Genomic DNA, 16,307 nt, shown 5'->3' with positions numbered 1-16,307 from the left:
CGGTAGAGGTCTTCCGGAAGATTGTTGCCAAGTTGGTAGAGGTCTTCCGGAAGATTGTTGCCAAGTTGGTAGAGGTCTTCCGGGAGATGTTGACAAGTTGGTAGAGGTCTTCCGGAAGATGTTGACAAGTTGGTAAAGGTCTTCCGGAAGATGTTGACAAGTTGGTAGAGGTCTTCCGGAAGATGTTGACAAGTTGGTAGAGGTCTTCCGGAAGATGTTGACAAGTTGGTAAAGGTCTTCCGGAAGATGTTGACAAGTTGGTAGAGGTCTTCCGGAAGATGTTGGCAAGTTGGTAGAGGTCTTCCGGAAGATTGTTGGCAAGTTGGTAGAGGTCTTCCGGAAGATGTTGGCAAGTTGGTAGAGGTCTTCCGGAAGATTGTTGCCAAGTTGGTAGAGGTCTTCCGGAAGATTGTTGCCAAGTTGGTAGAGGTCTTCCGGAAGATTGTTGCCAAGTTGGTAGAGGTCTTCCGGAAGATGTTGGCAAGTTGGTAGAGGTCTTCCGGAAGATTGTTGGCAAGTTGGTAGAGGTCTTCCGGAAGATGTTGGCAAGTTGGTAGAGGTCTTCCGGAAGATTGTTGGCAAGTTGGTAGAGGTCTTCCGGAAGATTGTTGCCAAGTTGGTAGAGGTCTTCCGGAAGATGTTGGCAAGTTGGTAGAGGTCTTCCGGAAGATTGTTGCCAAGTTGGTAGAGGTCTTCCGGAAGATTGTTGCCAAGTTGGTAGAGGTCTTCCGGAAGATTGTTGCCAAGTTGGTAGAGGTCTTCCGGAAGATGTTGGCAAGTTGGTAGAGGTCTTCCGGAAGATTGTTGGCAAGTTGGTAGAGGTCTTCCGGAAGATGTTGGCAAGTTGGTAGAGGTCTTCCGGAAGATTGTTGCCAAGTTGGTAGAGGTCTTCCGGAAGATTGTTGCCAAGTTGGTAGAGGTCTTCCGGAAGATTGTTGGCAAGTTGGTAGAGGTCTTCCGGAAGATTGTTGCCAAGTTGGTAGAAGTCTTCCGGAAGATGTTGACAAGTTGGTAGAGATCTTCCGGAAGATTGTTGCCAAGTTGGTAGAGGTCTTCCGGAAGATTGTTGCCAAGTTGGTAGAGGTCTTCCGGAAGATTGTTGCCAAGTTGGTAGAGGTCTTCCGGAAGATGTTGACAAGTTGGTAGAGGTCTTCCGGAAGATTGTTGACAAGTTGGTAGAGGTCTTCCGGAAGATGTTGGCAAGTTGGTAGAGGTCTTCCGGAAGATTGTTGGCAAGTTGGTAGAGGTCTTCCGGAAGATGTTGGCAAGTTGGTAGAGGTCTTCCGGAAGATTGTTGCCAAGTTGGTAGAGGTCTTCCGGAAGATTGTTGCCAAGTTGGTAGAGGTCTTCCGGAAGATTGTTGACAAGTTGGTAGAGGTCTTCCGGAAGATTGTTGACAAGTTGGTAGAGGTCTTCCGGAAGATTGTTGCCAAGTTGGTAGAGGTCTTCCGGAAGATTGTTGGCAAGTTGGTAGAGGTCTTCCGGAAGATTGTTGCCAAGTTGGTAGAAGTCTTCCGGAAGATGTTGACAAGTTGGTAGAGATCTTCCGGAAGATTGTTGACAAGTTGGTAGAGGTCTTCCGGAAGATGTTGACAAGTTGGTAGAGGTCTTCCGGAAGATGTTGGCAAGTTGTGCACCTGTAGTTTGCATTATATTTGCACTGATTTTTTTAACAAAAAACTTGCATGTTTCCTTTAGGCCCATCAAACACAGTACAGCCTCGTTTGCGATCTACGCAACATACCGCAGAGACCGAGCACCTCTTCTCTGCTATGTTGACGTTTCTCTTGTATTGCTGTCCTGCTCACGCACCGCGGATATTCACACGAAGATGATAGTCACAATAATATGATATTCACTATAAGATGATATTCACAATAATATATTCACAATAAGATGATATTCAATATAAGATGATATTCACAATAATATATTGACACTAAGATGATATTCACACAAATGTCAAAAGAGGGCACTCGTGGGTTGAGAAGTTTTCTACAATTTCAAGCTGGGACCGTGAAGACGGCATCACGTTGTGAGATTCCAGCACCGCACGTAGAAAATGTAAACACATCCCCCCACCCCCCACGTAACGTGAAACCACATTAAGTGTATGGAATGTTTTTCATTAAATCTTTAGAAAATATATTTAATACCATGTGACCCGTGACAATGGGCAAATGTGTTCTTCCGGACAGAAATGGAACTTTGCTCACCACCACCACCCCATCATCGTCGTCATCTTTGCGTGGACCAAGGAAGACAGAGGCACACGCCTGTTTATGCTTTTTTTATTTTAATGAATCCGCATTGCTAACATTTTGCACCACCAACGTTCCATCAAATCAACAACGACCGGCCCCATCGGCCGTTACATTCAAAAGTCATCTTGCATAGAAAAAACAACAAATTATAATAATGATTTACTCTAAAAGTTGTAAAAACACGTATACAAGCGGCTATTTAATCGTCGTAGCAACAGCCCATATTGGGAATTAGCCACAAGTATTAACCACAAGTATTAATCAGCATTGGTATGGTACTCAAGAGGAGAGTACAGTAGTGGAATTGAATTAATAGCACAATTTTTTTTTTACTTTTTGCCCAGCAAGACAAATATAAGTAACAAAAAAAAAAACCCATAAGTTGTTCTGAGATAAAAAAAAACCCAGCATTGCACGGCCTCAATGTGTTGTCGGGTTATATTTAAACAAACACATTTCAAGTGGTCCAGCATCCTTTAAAAATACAACTGGTATCGATAAAAATGACATTATTTAAACCAGGCACGACCCCGCCGAGACAAAATGTCCCTTTTGCAAAGGGAGACCTGGAGATTCATTCCCCACACAATCACGACATCAATCATCACTGTAAATCTTCCAGCCGATGAACAACTACCATTTAACGGCAAATACTGGTCGTGCAAACTCCAGCAGCAAACGGGGCGGCCACATCGGCGTCTTGACAGCGAGGGCCCAGGCTCGTGACCTCGGGGCCAGGCTCGTGACCTCGGGGCCGACTTGCCGCCAGTGTCGGCGAAGGAGGCACACAAGGTCACACAAGGTCACACAAGGTCACACAAGGTCACGTGTTCACTGTGAATCGGACGAAGAGGAAACACTTTGTCCACCCAAGAAACGAGCCCATCAAAGTTGTCGTAACTGCGAAGTGGCAATGCACGCGGCAAAGACGCAGCCCCTGCAATCGCTCTCTCACGCCCCTGTTGGCGGAAGGGCCCCCCCCCCCACTGGAGGGAAGTTTCGAGAGCCCCCCTCCAGTCGGGTGTACTTGGCCGACTCTTCCATGCCGACGGGTTGCCTGAGCAGAGGCGGGGGGGGGTACCCACGCTTTACCCCACCAGACGCCACCTGCCAATCGATGCACTTCCGTGGAACCAATTACTGCTGGTTGGACACGGGCAGATGGGGGTGCTGGGGATTGAAAACACTCTTCCATTGTTTAAACTGCCGCGCCGGGAGATTGCAACGAGCCAGCAACTTCGGGATTTACAAGTGCAGTGCGCTCACCATTACAGCACGGTAGCATCCTCCGCTTATATATAGCACAGGTTATAAAAATCCTGTTTTAGTTTCACAACATTGAGGATAATAACCGTTTTGCAAGACATCAGAACGTGATCAGTGTTGCAAATTGTGAATCTGTCGTCATTTCATAGCTGGATTGTGCTTCATCACGGCGATTGTTTGACAGTACATCGGTCATCTTAAAATCATGAGCAATAAAAACAATCATTTATGCAAATATATTTCTTACCACAAGAGGGCAAGCAACATTCACAACAAATCGACTTTCCGATTCTCATTTTATAAAAAAAAGTTTAAATTCAGTGCACACGTCCGTGTTATATTAACATAATCAACCGTGATCTCAAACACACATTAATTGAATAAAACTTTTTTTTTTATGTCAGCAGCATTAATTTCTCTGGCCTGGTTTCGACCTTTTAGGTCTCATCAACAGCCTGGCAAAATTAAATGCCGCCGGCAGAAGAGAGGATATTGGTAAAAGCACTCCCTCGAAATAACGGTGTCCTGTCAGCACACAACAATAAGTGAGGCCGAGAGCCGAATAACAATGGCAGAGAGAGAAGTCAAACTGCTGACTTCACTCGAACGCATCGTGAAGTCTGAACAACAGTTTAGAAATTGCATATTGTACTCACATGGCAGCAACAAAAGGCAGTGCACACACACTAAGCGTGGAACCAACCCACAACTTGAGATGCAAAAGGTGGATTGGCCAAGTCAAGTCCCGCTGTATTCTTTGAAGCCTCATTCACATTCCTGTGTTATTGAGGAATGTGTGTGCTCCAGTTCCTGCGTGTCCACAGAGCAGGGCGCACAGCCACACTATTTATGTACCAACAGGTTTTTGACACATACCGAGACGCACGTGTTTGTACAAAGACAAAGATCCCCCATGTAGCCTTAACAGGCTGTTGGGGAAAGTGCTGTTAGCGAGCACCTAATGAAGGCCGGCACGGCACACGACAAGGTGGGTGGCCAGCACCACGCCCGGCCGTCTTTGCTCTGATGGCGATATTTTCACACTGTACCAGGTACTCATTTGAGGCTGAGTCGACCTACGGGAGACCCAGAACCGGTTCAGATAATTACCGTCACTGGGTTCGTTATGCAGCATGCTAACCGCTCCCCATACGAGCGCACGCACAAAATAGTTCTAAAAAACTTTGGCTCAGAAAAACAGAGGATAGGTCTCAAACGTACAAGGGAAGGTTTCACAAACCAAGTGAGTTCGCCACACACACAGAAATCTACATGAACGTGACACCACCACACGCAGGCCTAAAGCAGCGGTCAAACTCAACGGAGACGCTAAGAGACCCCCCGCTTCCCCTGCCAACGTACGGCCAATACCTCTTCGGATCAGAACCAAGATCGTAATAATAACACTGCCGTGAGAGATGGAAGAAGAAGAAAAAGCCACAGGGTTCCTGCCGACTGAGAGAGGAGGACCCGACCGGCAATACGAGGAGTCGCGTAAACTCCGCCGCCGTGGCGATCGTTCCGTGGGACAGCTGCCGCATGCACAATCGGCGCCACTCGTCTGTCGCGCTTGCGCCGATCGGAGGTGGGAGGGGAGGTGGGGGGCGAAGCGTCGAGCCCTCCCGCGCATCGTCAGGGCCGCCGGTCGGCGTAGGCGGGGAGGCCGAACGCCTCGGGCACAAACTCCTCGAGCGAGCGCAGCACGAGCGACGCGCCGCGCGTGTCCTCGGGGCCGAAGTTCTCGTCGGGGATGATGACCACCTGCATTCCGGCCGCCAGCGCCGCCCGCATGCCGTTGGGCGCGTCCTCGAACACCAGGCACTGGCGCAGACAACGGCAGAAGAAGGGGGCGTCAAGGGGGCGGGCGAGCACCGGCCACGGCGTCGGCTAATTGGGAGCGTGATGCTGGCATCCGTGGCCTAATTTATTTTGTTTTTCTCAATGAATGCAATCGCTTTTTTTTTTGTCGCTAATGTTCTCATTGCAAATCTACGCGAGTCCGGTACAATACGGTACAACGCGCTACAATACTTTACAAAGCGGTACAATATGGTACAGTACGGCACAGTGCCATACGGTACAGTACAATGCGATATAAAACGCCAATCACCGAACGTGGTGGGGGTGGGGAAACAGAAACTCCGTGAACAACGATGCCATGTCGGTGCGACAGGACCCTGTGACCCCGTGACCCCGTGTGAAGGGGGACGGAGAATGTGCTCCCTGCCTCACCCAGGGAGGGGGGGGAAGGGAACGGGAGAGGGTCACAGGCAGGGGGAGTCTACGAGCTGCCCAGTGAACTTTACCGTCAGCTCAAGTACCGCTCAAATAAGTGGCTAATCATGTGGACATTTCTAGCAGCCAAATACTCGAAACGCGTGACGTTGATTCAAAATGTGGAGGGAAAAACCGTAGGATCCGGAGAAGAGTCCACGCGACCACGGGGAGATAGAAAGAGAGACACACAACCTCCAAATATAGAGAAGTCAGGCATTGAACCCACGACCTCCTGCACACGAGGCGGGGTTAGTTAACATCTCGCCACCGTGGCGCCCAACTCCTGTCCATCCCCCGAGGCGGAGAGGGGGGCGTGCTGGCGGGGGTCACATCCCTGGGAGCTCTAGACCATGGGGTCAGCACAGGAGAGGGGGGCGCACTGGCGGGGGTCACATCCTGGGCGCTCACCTGCGAGGGCCGGGCGGGCGGCTGGAAGCGGCGAGCGGCCACCAGGAAGGCGTCCGGCGCCGGCTTGCCGCTGCGCACCTCGGGGTCGTCGCCCAGCACCGTGTGGCGGAAGAGCGAGAAGAGGCCGCCGTGGTTGGTGGTCTTCATCTGGAAGGTGGCCCGCGCCGAGCTGGTGGCCACGGCCATGGGCACGCCGTGCCCGTGCAGGTGCCCTATCAGCCGCTCTACGCCTGCGCTCGTCACGGGGCGGCACGCCGTCGTTAGTTGGACGTCGTGCACGGTCCGTCTTATGCCATAGCTCACATGCTGGACGGTGCGGGCTGGTCAAGGGGTCGAGTGGATGGTCGGGGGGTGGGAGGGGTGCAGAGCCAAGCCCAGGGGCACGGCGGTGGCTAGGAGATGTTAACTACCTCGCCCGGTATACAGGAGGTCGTGATAGATGTTAACTACCTCGCCCGGTATACAGGAGGTCGTGATAGATGTTAACTACCTCTCCCTGTATACAGGAGGTCGTGATAGATGTTAACTACCTCGCCCGGTATACAGGAGGTCGTGATAGATGTTAACTACCTCACCTGGTATACAGGAGGACGTGATAGATGTTAACTACCTCGCCCGGTATACAGGAGGCCGTGGGTTTGATCCCGACCCTGACGCCCGTAACGTGGCCACGTGGACTTTTCTCCGGGTCCTTCGGTTATTCCCTCCAGATTTGGAAACATGCGTTTAGAGTATGTGGCTGCTAGAAATTTCCACGTGATGATGATGCACCACTTGGTTGAGCTGTCATTGTGACGGCCAGGTTGCTTCAGAACAAGAGCTACATAGCTCAGTGGGCTCTCCCTGGTAAAATAATGTAGTTTAGTTTTAGTTTAAGAAATCACTTTCAACAGATTTTCACTGTGGCCGGGTATCGAACCGAGGCAGGACGTGAGAACAACGACAATTTCATCGATTACGCTCGATCCGTGCGATCACAATATGTGCAGCAGAACATCCCCTTCCGTTCTTCCGTCTTACATCAAACAGCGACATCGCGTGCCCGCATCTCACGCGTGCTCTGCGTCCGTGTGTGTGCGTCCGTGTGTGCGTCCGTGTGTGCGTCCGTCTGTGTGTGTGCATCTGTGTGTGTGTGCACCCGTGTATGTGTGCGTCTGTGTGTGTGTGCATCCGGCCGTCTGCGTGTGTGTGCGTCTGTGTGTGTGTGCGTCTGTGTGCATCTGTGTGTGCGTGCGTCTGCGTGTGTGTGCGTCTGTGTGTGTGTGCGTCCGTCCGTCTGCGTGTGTGTGCGTCTGTGTGTGTGTGCGTCTGCGTGTGTGTGCGTCTGTGTGTGTGCGTCTGTGTGTGTGTGCGTCTGTGTGTGTGTGTGGCTAAAGCACAGCAAGTTGGTACAGTAGGGGGCACAGGTGGTGCATCAGCCAGTCATCTTGGTCATCTCGGTCAGTTGACCCGTGGCACCTGGGTCTGCCCCGTGACCTCCTGCCAGCGGGCGTTCGACACTTCACGTGGCCTCAAGGTGCACATGGCCTGGCACAAGCGTCGTGGTGACGTCACCGCCACTTAGTGGCGAATGGCGGTTGTTGTTGTTGTGTGTGTCTGTGTGTGTGTGCGTCTTCGTGTGAGTGCGTCTGCGTGTGTGTGCGTCTGCGTGTGTGCGTCTGCGTGTGTGTGCGCCCGTGTGCGTGCGTCTGTGTGTGTGTGCGTCTGTGTGTGCGTGCGTCCGTGTGTGCGTGCGTCTGTGTGTGTGTGTGCGTGTGTGTGCGTCTGTGTGTGTGCGTCTGTGTGTGTGCGTCTGTGTGTGTGTGTGCGCCCGTGTGCGTGCGTCTGTGTGTGTGTGCGTCTGTGTGTGTGTGCGTCCGTGTGTGCGTGCGTCTGTGTGTGTGCGTCTGTGTGTGTGCGTCTGTGTGTGTGCGTCTGTGTGTGTGCGTCTGTGTGTGTGTGTGTGCGTCTGTGTGTGTGCGTCTGTGTGTGCGTCTGTGTGTGTGTGCGTCCGTGTGTGCGTGCGTCTGTGTGTGTGCGTCTGTGTGTGTGCGTCTGTGTGTGTGCGTCTGTGTGTGTGTGCGCCCGTGTGCGTGCGCCCGTGCTGATCTATCTGCTGCACCGTTACGTTCAACTCCCGATTGTCCGTGTTGCAGATTCACTGTTCCTACCTCACATTATTTACGAGATATATTTATCAACAAGAGCACGCTGCTTCCATTTATCATTATTGTTCTAAGCTTCCCTTCACTGATCGATAGTCAGCGACTCATTACCCATACGACTGCGCGCATGTCGGTAAGAAAACCGATTGCTTGAAGCAGTCAACAGGTTCTGTACCTTCGTCTCCACTTCTACGGAGGTAAACAATAACGACGTTGTCACGACTTTGAATGGCTCTCCGGACCCCCCCGTCGCTCCACGTGACGGGAGCTACCCTTCTGGAGCCGAATTCAGTCCCTTGAGAAGCCCCCAAGCAGGCGGCAACCAAACGTGTGGGGCGACAACGCCGAGGAGAACGCGTGGCACAATCGGCGAACATCACACCAACTACACAGCACAACCGTGGGGGGGGGGGAAACGAACCTGCACAGTTGTGCTACCCTTCGTACGTACGCATCATACGGCGAACTTCTTCCGCACCGTACGTAGCCGACAGCGCTAAACGGGCCGCCCCCCCCCCACGGACAATCGGGAAGCGACTTATCGACGGCGGCGTAGCGGCGCCTGAGAACTCTCGGCACGGTACCCGGCAGGAGCTCCGCGGCGGGAAATATCTTTGCCTGGCGCTCGCGGCACTCGGCGATCAGCTGCTCGGGCGTGAGCGGCAGCTCCAGCGCGTCCTGGATGATGCGCGCCACGTCCAGGGCCTTCTTGCCCATCACCTGGGCCTTCACGTCCCACGAGTAGTGCTTGCCGTACTGCCTGCACACGTCCTCGTACACGCCCGCGTACAACCGCTCCGTGTCTGGCGGAAGGAGAGAAAGAGAGAATGAAAGTCGAGACAAATCAGGCGCACGCAGCGTGCCGGCGGCGGTCTTCGGAAGGATTCAACTGACGGTATGGGCGGCTATCAAGAGCACAAGACGCATTATTCACATCTGCAAATTGTTCGAATAATAATTAATTGAAACGATGAACAATGTTTTTTTGTTATTTGACCAGGTAAGGCCCCACTGAGCTATGTAGCTCTTTTCAGAAGCGACCTGGCCACAAACGATAGCTCAACGAAGTGGCTTATCATCACGTGGAAATGTATCGCAGCCAAATGATCTAAACACTCTAAATGCATGTTTGTAAATGTGGAGGGGAAAAAACCGGAGGACCCGGAGATGGCGGCAGCGTGGCGAGGCCTTCAGCCAGCAGTGGACAGAACATTGCTCATGATGATGATCGTGATGACCTCAAAACCCAAATCACGAGTGCCTTTCACAGAGGCAGACAGGCACACAGTACGGTGTGCTGTACTAGTAATGTATTGGCACGTTCTGTTTACGTGACAAACCTTACTAATTGGCCGTGTCGGGTGGTGGTGGGTTTAACGAGACATTTATATTTACGCGAATCTCACCTAAAAAAACTTGTTTCACGGGGAAGAGTGATGCAACAACAAAGGGGGAATTCCGCGACTCGGAACATAACGAGTCAATTTCGGTCGGGACCCCGCGACGCATCGGCGAGCGGTGGGGCCTGGGCCCCCGGTCGATGTGGATGTCAATGTGGATGTCGATGTGGATGTCAATGTGGATGTCGATGTGGATGTCAATGTGGATGCCAATGTGGATGTCAATGTGGATGCCAAAAAAAAGGGAAAAACCCTATTATTAAAAAAAATACTGTGTTTAAATCAATTCTGTTCAAATGTTACACAATCGCGTGTGCTGGTTTGGCCCACATCTCCCTCGCGCGAGGTTCGTGCTCTCAAGGGGCTCTCACGCTGCTCACAAAGAGAATCGCTGCCGTTGTTGATGCCGCGTGCACCAATCGCGTTGCCCGACTGAGACAGCGCCCCTTTGATCACTGACGTCACACCCCGCCACGCGTCACCAATTGTTCATATCACACAACGGGGACGTGCGGGCAGGGGAGGCAGAGCCTCGCCTGCCATACTCCTATGAAAATAGCTGTTACTTAAAGTAGAAAAAAGAATAATCAAATAAAATAAATATTAATATTTTTCCACTGATCTGTGTTATAAATGTCATTCTGTACGATTCCAATAATTTTTATAGTTAAAATCGCCGAATTTGCGGAGCTCCGCTGCAGATACAGAAAGAGACGAGAGGTGAGGCAGCGACGAGCTCAGCCTCCCCTCTGATTGCGCAACCCCTCAGTAACTGGATGGAGCGCGGGCAATAAGCGCGTGCCTGTTACTATGTTTGTGTGTGTCACACCGCTTCACACACACACAACACGTGTGTGTCGCTTGGTCACACTGCTACAGACACGTGACTCAATGCAATCGCTTGCATGAGACAGGCAGCTGAGTCAGTCTCCCTGATTTTGTCCGATTACGACAATTCACCACGAGTCTTCATTTTCAGCATTTGGCTTGCCGCTACGATGTTCCCATATTTAGCACGACAGACAGTTAGCCCTGTGTTTATGTAAACCCAAGTTTATTTAAACCCAGGTATCCCCCATTACTTTGTAATCCCCCTCGCCCCCCCCCCCCCATTTGCATCACAATTGAACTATCGCCATCACCATGGGAAGTGACCCCTTCGGATCTCCCGCACAGCAGCGGGCGACCCTTGGTTTGAGAGAAGGGCCCACGGAAGCGGATGTCACAGAGCTGCGTCTGAGGCCCATCCTTCCAGCGACTTCTGCTTCACAAAGTAGAGAGGGCAGCATTCCTTGCCCCCCACCCGTTTTTAATGGGACAGTGCGATTGGTTGCATCGCATCCGAACCCACATTTGAAATTCTCAGAGCTGGAATTTAGAGAGAGAGAAAGAAGGAATTATAAAAAGCCATCACAAACGGCTGAGGCCCACGGTTCAAGTCCAGACAAGCTGCCCGTGATGAAGCCGGGTTCTTGAGTGCAGCGCGTTGCTGGTCTCAGCCCTTGTCACCAAATGATTGCACCGCAAACAAAAAGCCATCACAGATAATGATGAATTATAAAACCAGCAAAGCGCTGCACTCGAGAACCCGGCGTCATCACAGCAGGCAGCTCGCCTGGACCTGAACCGTGGGGGCCTCAGTGGCTCTGACCACGGAGTCGCCTCAAACCCTTCGTGAGTACGAGGCGCGTGGTCTCGACGGCCTCTTCTTCTTCTTAACAAAAAAGTAACTCTGTATTTCACCTCTTTCGTGATATAGCCCACTCTCCGAACCCTCAGTAACTTTTGACACTTCATAAATGAAATGCATTATTAGTATTATCGAAGTGTTTGCGCGTGCAAGCGCCCCGCCACGTGGTAGCATGCAAAGCAAGTGCGTGACCGGGTCTCTGCCATAGGAATGTGGAAGTTCCACAAGTCGCCTAGAATGCGCGACAGAGAAAATAACCTGACGTGGCCAGTTTGCCTACAGCTGACTCACGCAAGAAGACAATGGCGATTGCTCCACTCCCGTTTTATGGCCACCCCATCGACGTGTGTTGCACTTCTATCGCATCGAACGCAGCCAACCGTGCTGATCAGCGGTGCGGCGAGAGAGGGCGAGAGAGGGCTTCATCGCTTTATCAGCTCAGAACATATTGTGCCGCAGTAAAGAGCACACGAGACTCTGAATCACACCACCAGAAGATAAACACCTAGGCACCGAGTGAGAGCCGCCTTATTTGGTGACTGATTAATAGAGTCCTTTACTGGTTCCTGGGGCCAAAGACATTTAAAAAATACAGAGCAACACCCAGCGCAGACAAAATTAGCAATGTACGCCAAGGCACAGAGGCAAGTGCTGTAAGGGTGACGTCGTAGGCTTTGTTGTTTTTCTCTCAATGTACACGTGCAGTCATGTAGTAGTAATGATTATGCTGTAGTAGATTATGATGTATGTTGAACTTTTTTCGCACCATACGCAACGTCTCAAGACGCCACGCTTGAAAGGGACAAAGGTAATGGAGCATGAACCGAGAGGTAAAAATAGAAATAGCCGGAGAGGAGTAAAGCCAAAGTGGACACGAACACGGCCCCAGAGCCTGGGCCTGGTCGCCAGCGGTCGGTCGGGAGTTCCACAAGCGGAGGGGGCACCAGAGTGATCGTGTGATCACCCCACAGACGCGAGAGAGAGAGAGAGATGTATATCAAGAGCACGACCAATATTATTCATAATAAAGGTTTCTGGGTTAGATCGCGTAAGTATAAATGGATCACGTAAGTATAAATGGATCGCGTAAGTATGAAGTAGTAACGAGTTGGCGTTTTGTTGACGTGACAAATCCCTTACTAATTGGCTGTGTCGGGTGGTGGAGGGTTTTGACACAGTTATACTCTTAGGCGCTCTAAACCAAACACCTTTTTATGAGAGATCAAGAGGTTTGTAGGCAGAAGGGCACCATTGGCAGATCTTAAAGGCCTTGAAGTGGCACGAGATCGAATTAGCTCCTGAATGTGAAGCGAAGCGAGCCAACGTGAGGCATTCGATGCGCGCAGCACGATCTTCAATCCCAGTCGTCTGCAGACGGAGGCAACGTCACGAGCCCCCAGGCGGCTGCGGTCAACAGCCCGACACGGAGGATCGCCACCTGTCTGAGTTTGACCCGGACAGGAAACCTGGACGTGTCTTCAACTTCTTTCGCACCATACGGGATGTGCGCGTGAAGGACAACAAACTTAAGATACAGAAAGCGGTTCGCAATAAATGAGTTTTCAATCTCGCTGTAAAACCTGTGCTCTCGGGTGACAGCAGGCGTTGATTTTCACCGAGATCTGGTGCCGGTATTGCTGAGTGACACTTGACTGCAGGACACTGCACAAGCTCTGATAGCAGAGCTCGTGCTGACTGAGACGTGTGTCCGGGCTTGGTCCAAAGTGGGGAGAAAGGTGGCGATCCCAATGTAAAGCCATTTCCTCAATCGTGGGGAAGAGGCATTGCTCCACCTTCAACCATTCTGAATAGCACAGCTGCCCAATCAGCACAAGAGCCGGACAGGCGTGAGAGCCAGACAGGCGTTTTTACTTCGCAACGGTGAACGCGGCTCGCTTTGAAGAAAATAAACAAACAGGCGGTCAGTTGTGTTTCATCATCTCGAATAAGCGAACGATCGTTAATCATTAGCGACTCCCCTCTTCCTTTGTTAAATGCACCGCTGGCTGAAGGCCTCTCTCCCTATGCATGGGGGGGGGGGATTCAGACGTCATTGGCCACTGATGGTGGCAGCCCGAGGCCGGAATAAAACTCATAGTTGACCACCAGCGGCGCGAACCGATTGCGCACAACGCTCTCCCACCACTGCAGCTGCTGCTGCTGCTCACGCGGCCACGAAAGAAAGTGCCGCCTCATTTGGCGTTGGCAGCAAATGAACTTTTGGCAGCTGTTCGCGGTGATCGCGCCCTCGTGGTCCCGTCGAGGTGGACTTGTCAAGCTCATGGCAATGTGGGGTGGACCCGGACCCAGTGCCGGATTATTCTCGAAGAAAAAGTAGCTACTACACATGCTACGGGCCCCGCACTTTCAAGGGCCCCGCGCTAAACGCTTTCAAGCTATCAATTCCCGTTCAGTGATTCTGCACTTGCTCTATTACTATAGTACTATACTGCCTTCAACTTTTATGAACGACTGGGTGTTTAAGGTTAGCGATTTGTCGTATTATCTGGCTGTATAGCAAATGAAAAAATACAGTTACTTTACTATGCAAGTTAAACATTTGCGTTTTAATATTTGTGTTTATTTATTTATTTCGGGCCCCTTTACAACATCACGCCACAGGCCCCGCACAAGCTCCATCCGCCACTGGGTGGACCGCAGTTTAATTGAGGAACGGACTTGCCCTCTGTGCTCCTAATATTGCCGCAACATGGTTTACATCTAGATGCAACAACATGGTTTAAATATAGATGCAACATGGTCGTATTCTGCAGATTATAAAACGCAGTGGTGGAGCGGTGAACCCGCTGCGCTACGAACCTGGGTCGCCGAGTTGGATTCCCGCTCCCGGCCAACAACAACAACAAAACAAGAACAACAACAACAACGGCGGCGGCGGCAATTCTCTGAACCGGTCCTGGGTTTCTCGGAGGTGGAATCAGCCTCAATTGATTACCTGGTGCGGTGTGTAAACATCGTCACTGGGGATACAAAGGCGGTCGGGCGTGGTGCTGGCCACAACCCCCTCTGATGGACGCTCAGAAACAGCACTTGCCCCAACAGTCTGTTCCAGGCTATGCAGGGGATCTCGGTCTCTCCACACTGCTCAGCAGGGGATGGTGGCAGCTTCGTGCGCCCCGTGCCCGGGTTGACGTCACTCGCCACTGGCGTGAGGCGCGAATGGCGGCATTCAGTCCGGCCTGGCTCAGAGCCAAGTGCGTGTGCCACTGGCACCACAACAAGTGGCGGTGACGTCCCCACGGTGCCAGGCTAGGTGCACTCCGAGACAACGTCGAGTGTCGAAGTCTCGCTGGTAACAAGGGGCGCAGCGCCTTCGGCACCCGCACGGTTGGCTGCGTACGGCGCGAAAGAAGTTCAACGCAGTCCAGACCCAGCAGGTGCCACAGGGTCGACCGACTTGCCGTGCCCCCCCCCCCTCCTGCTGTGCCAACCTTGCCGCACTTTATCCTCCCGGCGCTCCGCTCGTTGTTGTGAGCGCCGTGGTCGCCCCTCTGCCCCTCCGTTGGAGGCGGCGGTTTGGGTCTCTTGCGCTCCGCACCCCACGGGGAGGAGTTCGATCCCAGGTCACGACCGAAACACCGTGGGGCGAATACCAGGAGGCAGCGCCAATCCGCAACTCCACCACCACCTCGCCACCACCTCGCCACCACCACCACCACTACCTCACCACCACCACGGACAATAACCCCCCTCGCCCCACCTATCCCCCTCCACGATCGACCGGCGTGGGTTGTGGTGGTGGTGGAGGCCTCCATCGAGCAGTGGATGTGCCAGGCGGGCCTGGCCGTGTGCGAGTGCAGGAGGGGGGGGGGGACTCACCCAGGAGCAGGCCGTCCATGTCGAATATGACGTGGGTCGCGTGGTTGAAGCAAGGCGACATTGCGGCGGCGAGGCGGTGCACGTAACACGCACGGGTCGCGCCGATTGTTGCCCGACCCCCGTGCTGCTGCTGCTGGAGCCGCCGGCTCAGAGCTCCGCCTCCGCGGCAGCGCGGGGAGACCGCGCGCCCCCTGCTGGTCGTGCAGAGTCCCCGCACAGCAGCGCCGCGGTGAGGGGGTGAGGTGGGGGGGTGGTGGGGGTGAGGTGGTGGTGGGGGGGGGGGTGGTGTGGGGGTGAGGTGGGGGGGGGGTGAGGTGGTGGTGGGGGGGGTGGTGTGGGGGTGAGGTGGGGGGGGGTGAGGTGGTGAGGTGGTGAGGTGGTGGTGGTGGTGGTGGGGGGGTGGTGGGGGGGACGGGGTCACGACCCTCCCTGCCGAGGGAGTGTGCCATGGTCAATAGCTCTCGGCAAGGGAAGGTAATTTACCCTTTTTACCGGGTAAAAGGGTAAAGGTGTCGACATGCCAAGGGGTAAGGTAAAGGGTAGGGTAAAGGTAGCTCGGAAGAATTACCCGGTATAGTAAAGGTAGCGCGAAGTATTACGTGGTAAATACGGCGCCTTGTTTACCGCTAGAAACCCCGTGGCGCAGTCCGTGGCCTCCATTTAATAAGTAACATTAAAAAAACTTTATTAAAAACAGACCCAACACGACGAGCTGAAGAAGCGATGCGCGACTGTGGTCCTCAACGAACCCCATTGCGTAGCAACACATCTTCGTCCCCTGACTTCACAGGCGGGGGGCTCGGAGGAGAGAGATGTTCCACGATGGGACTGCGGGAACAACTGGGACGCGTCACAGAACACCTCCCCCCGGTGGGTGAAATAAACCACCACCCGAAGCCGTTTCTGTCGTCGTCGTTCACGAATCCGAGACATTCAAGTTTCGCCCTTTGCGCAGAAGCTCGGCAGATGCCCCAAAATAATGCGATTTATTTTTAGAATACTGGTTTCGTAATTGCGT

General features: G+C 52.7%; 1 protein-coding gene across 1 annotated transcript; it reads right to left on the bottom strand.

Annotated features, from left to right (window-relative positions):
• Positions 1–2,262: 2,262 nt before the first annotated feature.
• On the bottom strand, positions 2,263–16,088 carry LOC144946967 (pseudouridine-5'-phosphatase-like). Its single transcript, XM_078876034.1, has 5 exons — positions 16,039–16,088; positions 15,290–15,483; positions 8,944–9,162; positions 6,216–6,445; positions 2,263–5,351 (listed from the first exon to the last, which is right to left on the bottom strand). The coding sequence occupies exons 1-5, from the start codon at positions 16,056–16,058 to the stop codon at positions 5,163–5,165; spliced, it is 852 nt and encodes a 283-aa protein (XP_078732160.1). The 5' UTR covers positions 16,059–16,088; the 3' UTR covers positions 2,263–5,162.
• Between the last annotated feature and the right edge of the window lie 219 nt (positions 16,089–16,307).

This window comes from Lampetra fluviatilis, chromosome 43, assembly GCF_964198595.1.
Source record: "Lampetra fluviatilis chromosome 43, kcLamFluv1.1, whole genome shotgun sequence".
In the NCBI taxonomy this organism is placed as follows: domain Eukaryota; kingdom Metazoa; phylum Chordata; class Hyperoartia; order Petromyzontiformes; family Petromyzontidae; genus Lampetra; species Lampetra fluviatilis.
The sequence above is the reverse complement of the archived record's forward strand: the minus strand, read 5'-3'. Positions and strand labels throughout refer to the sequence as shown.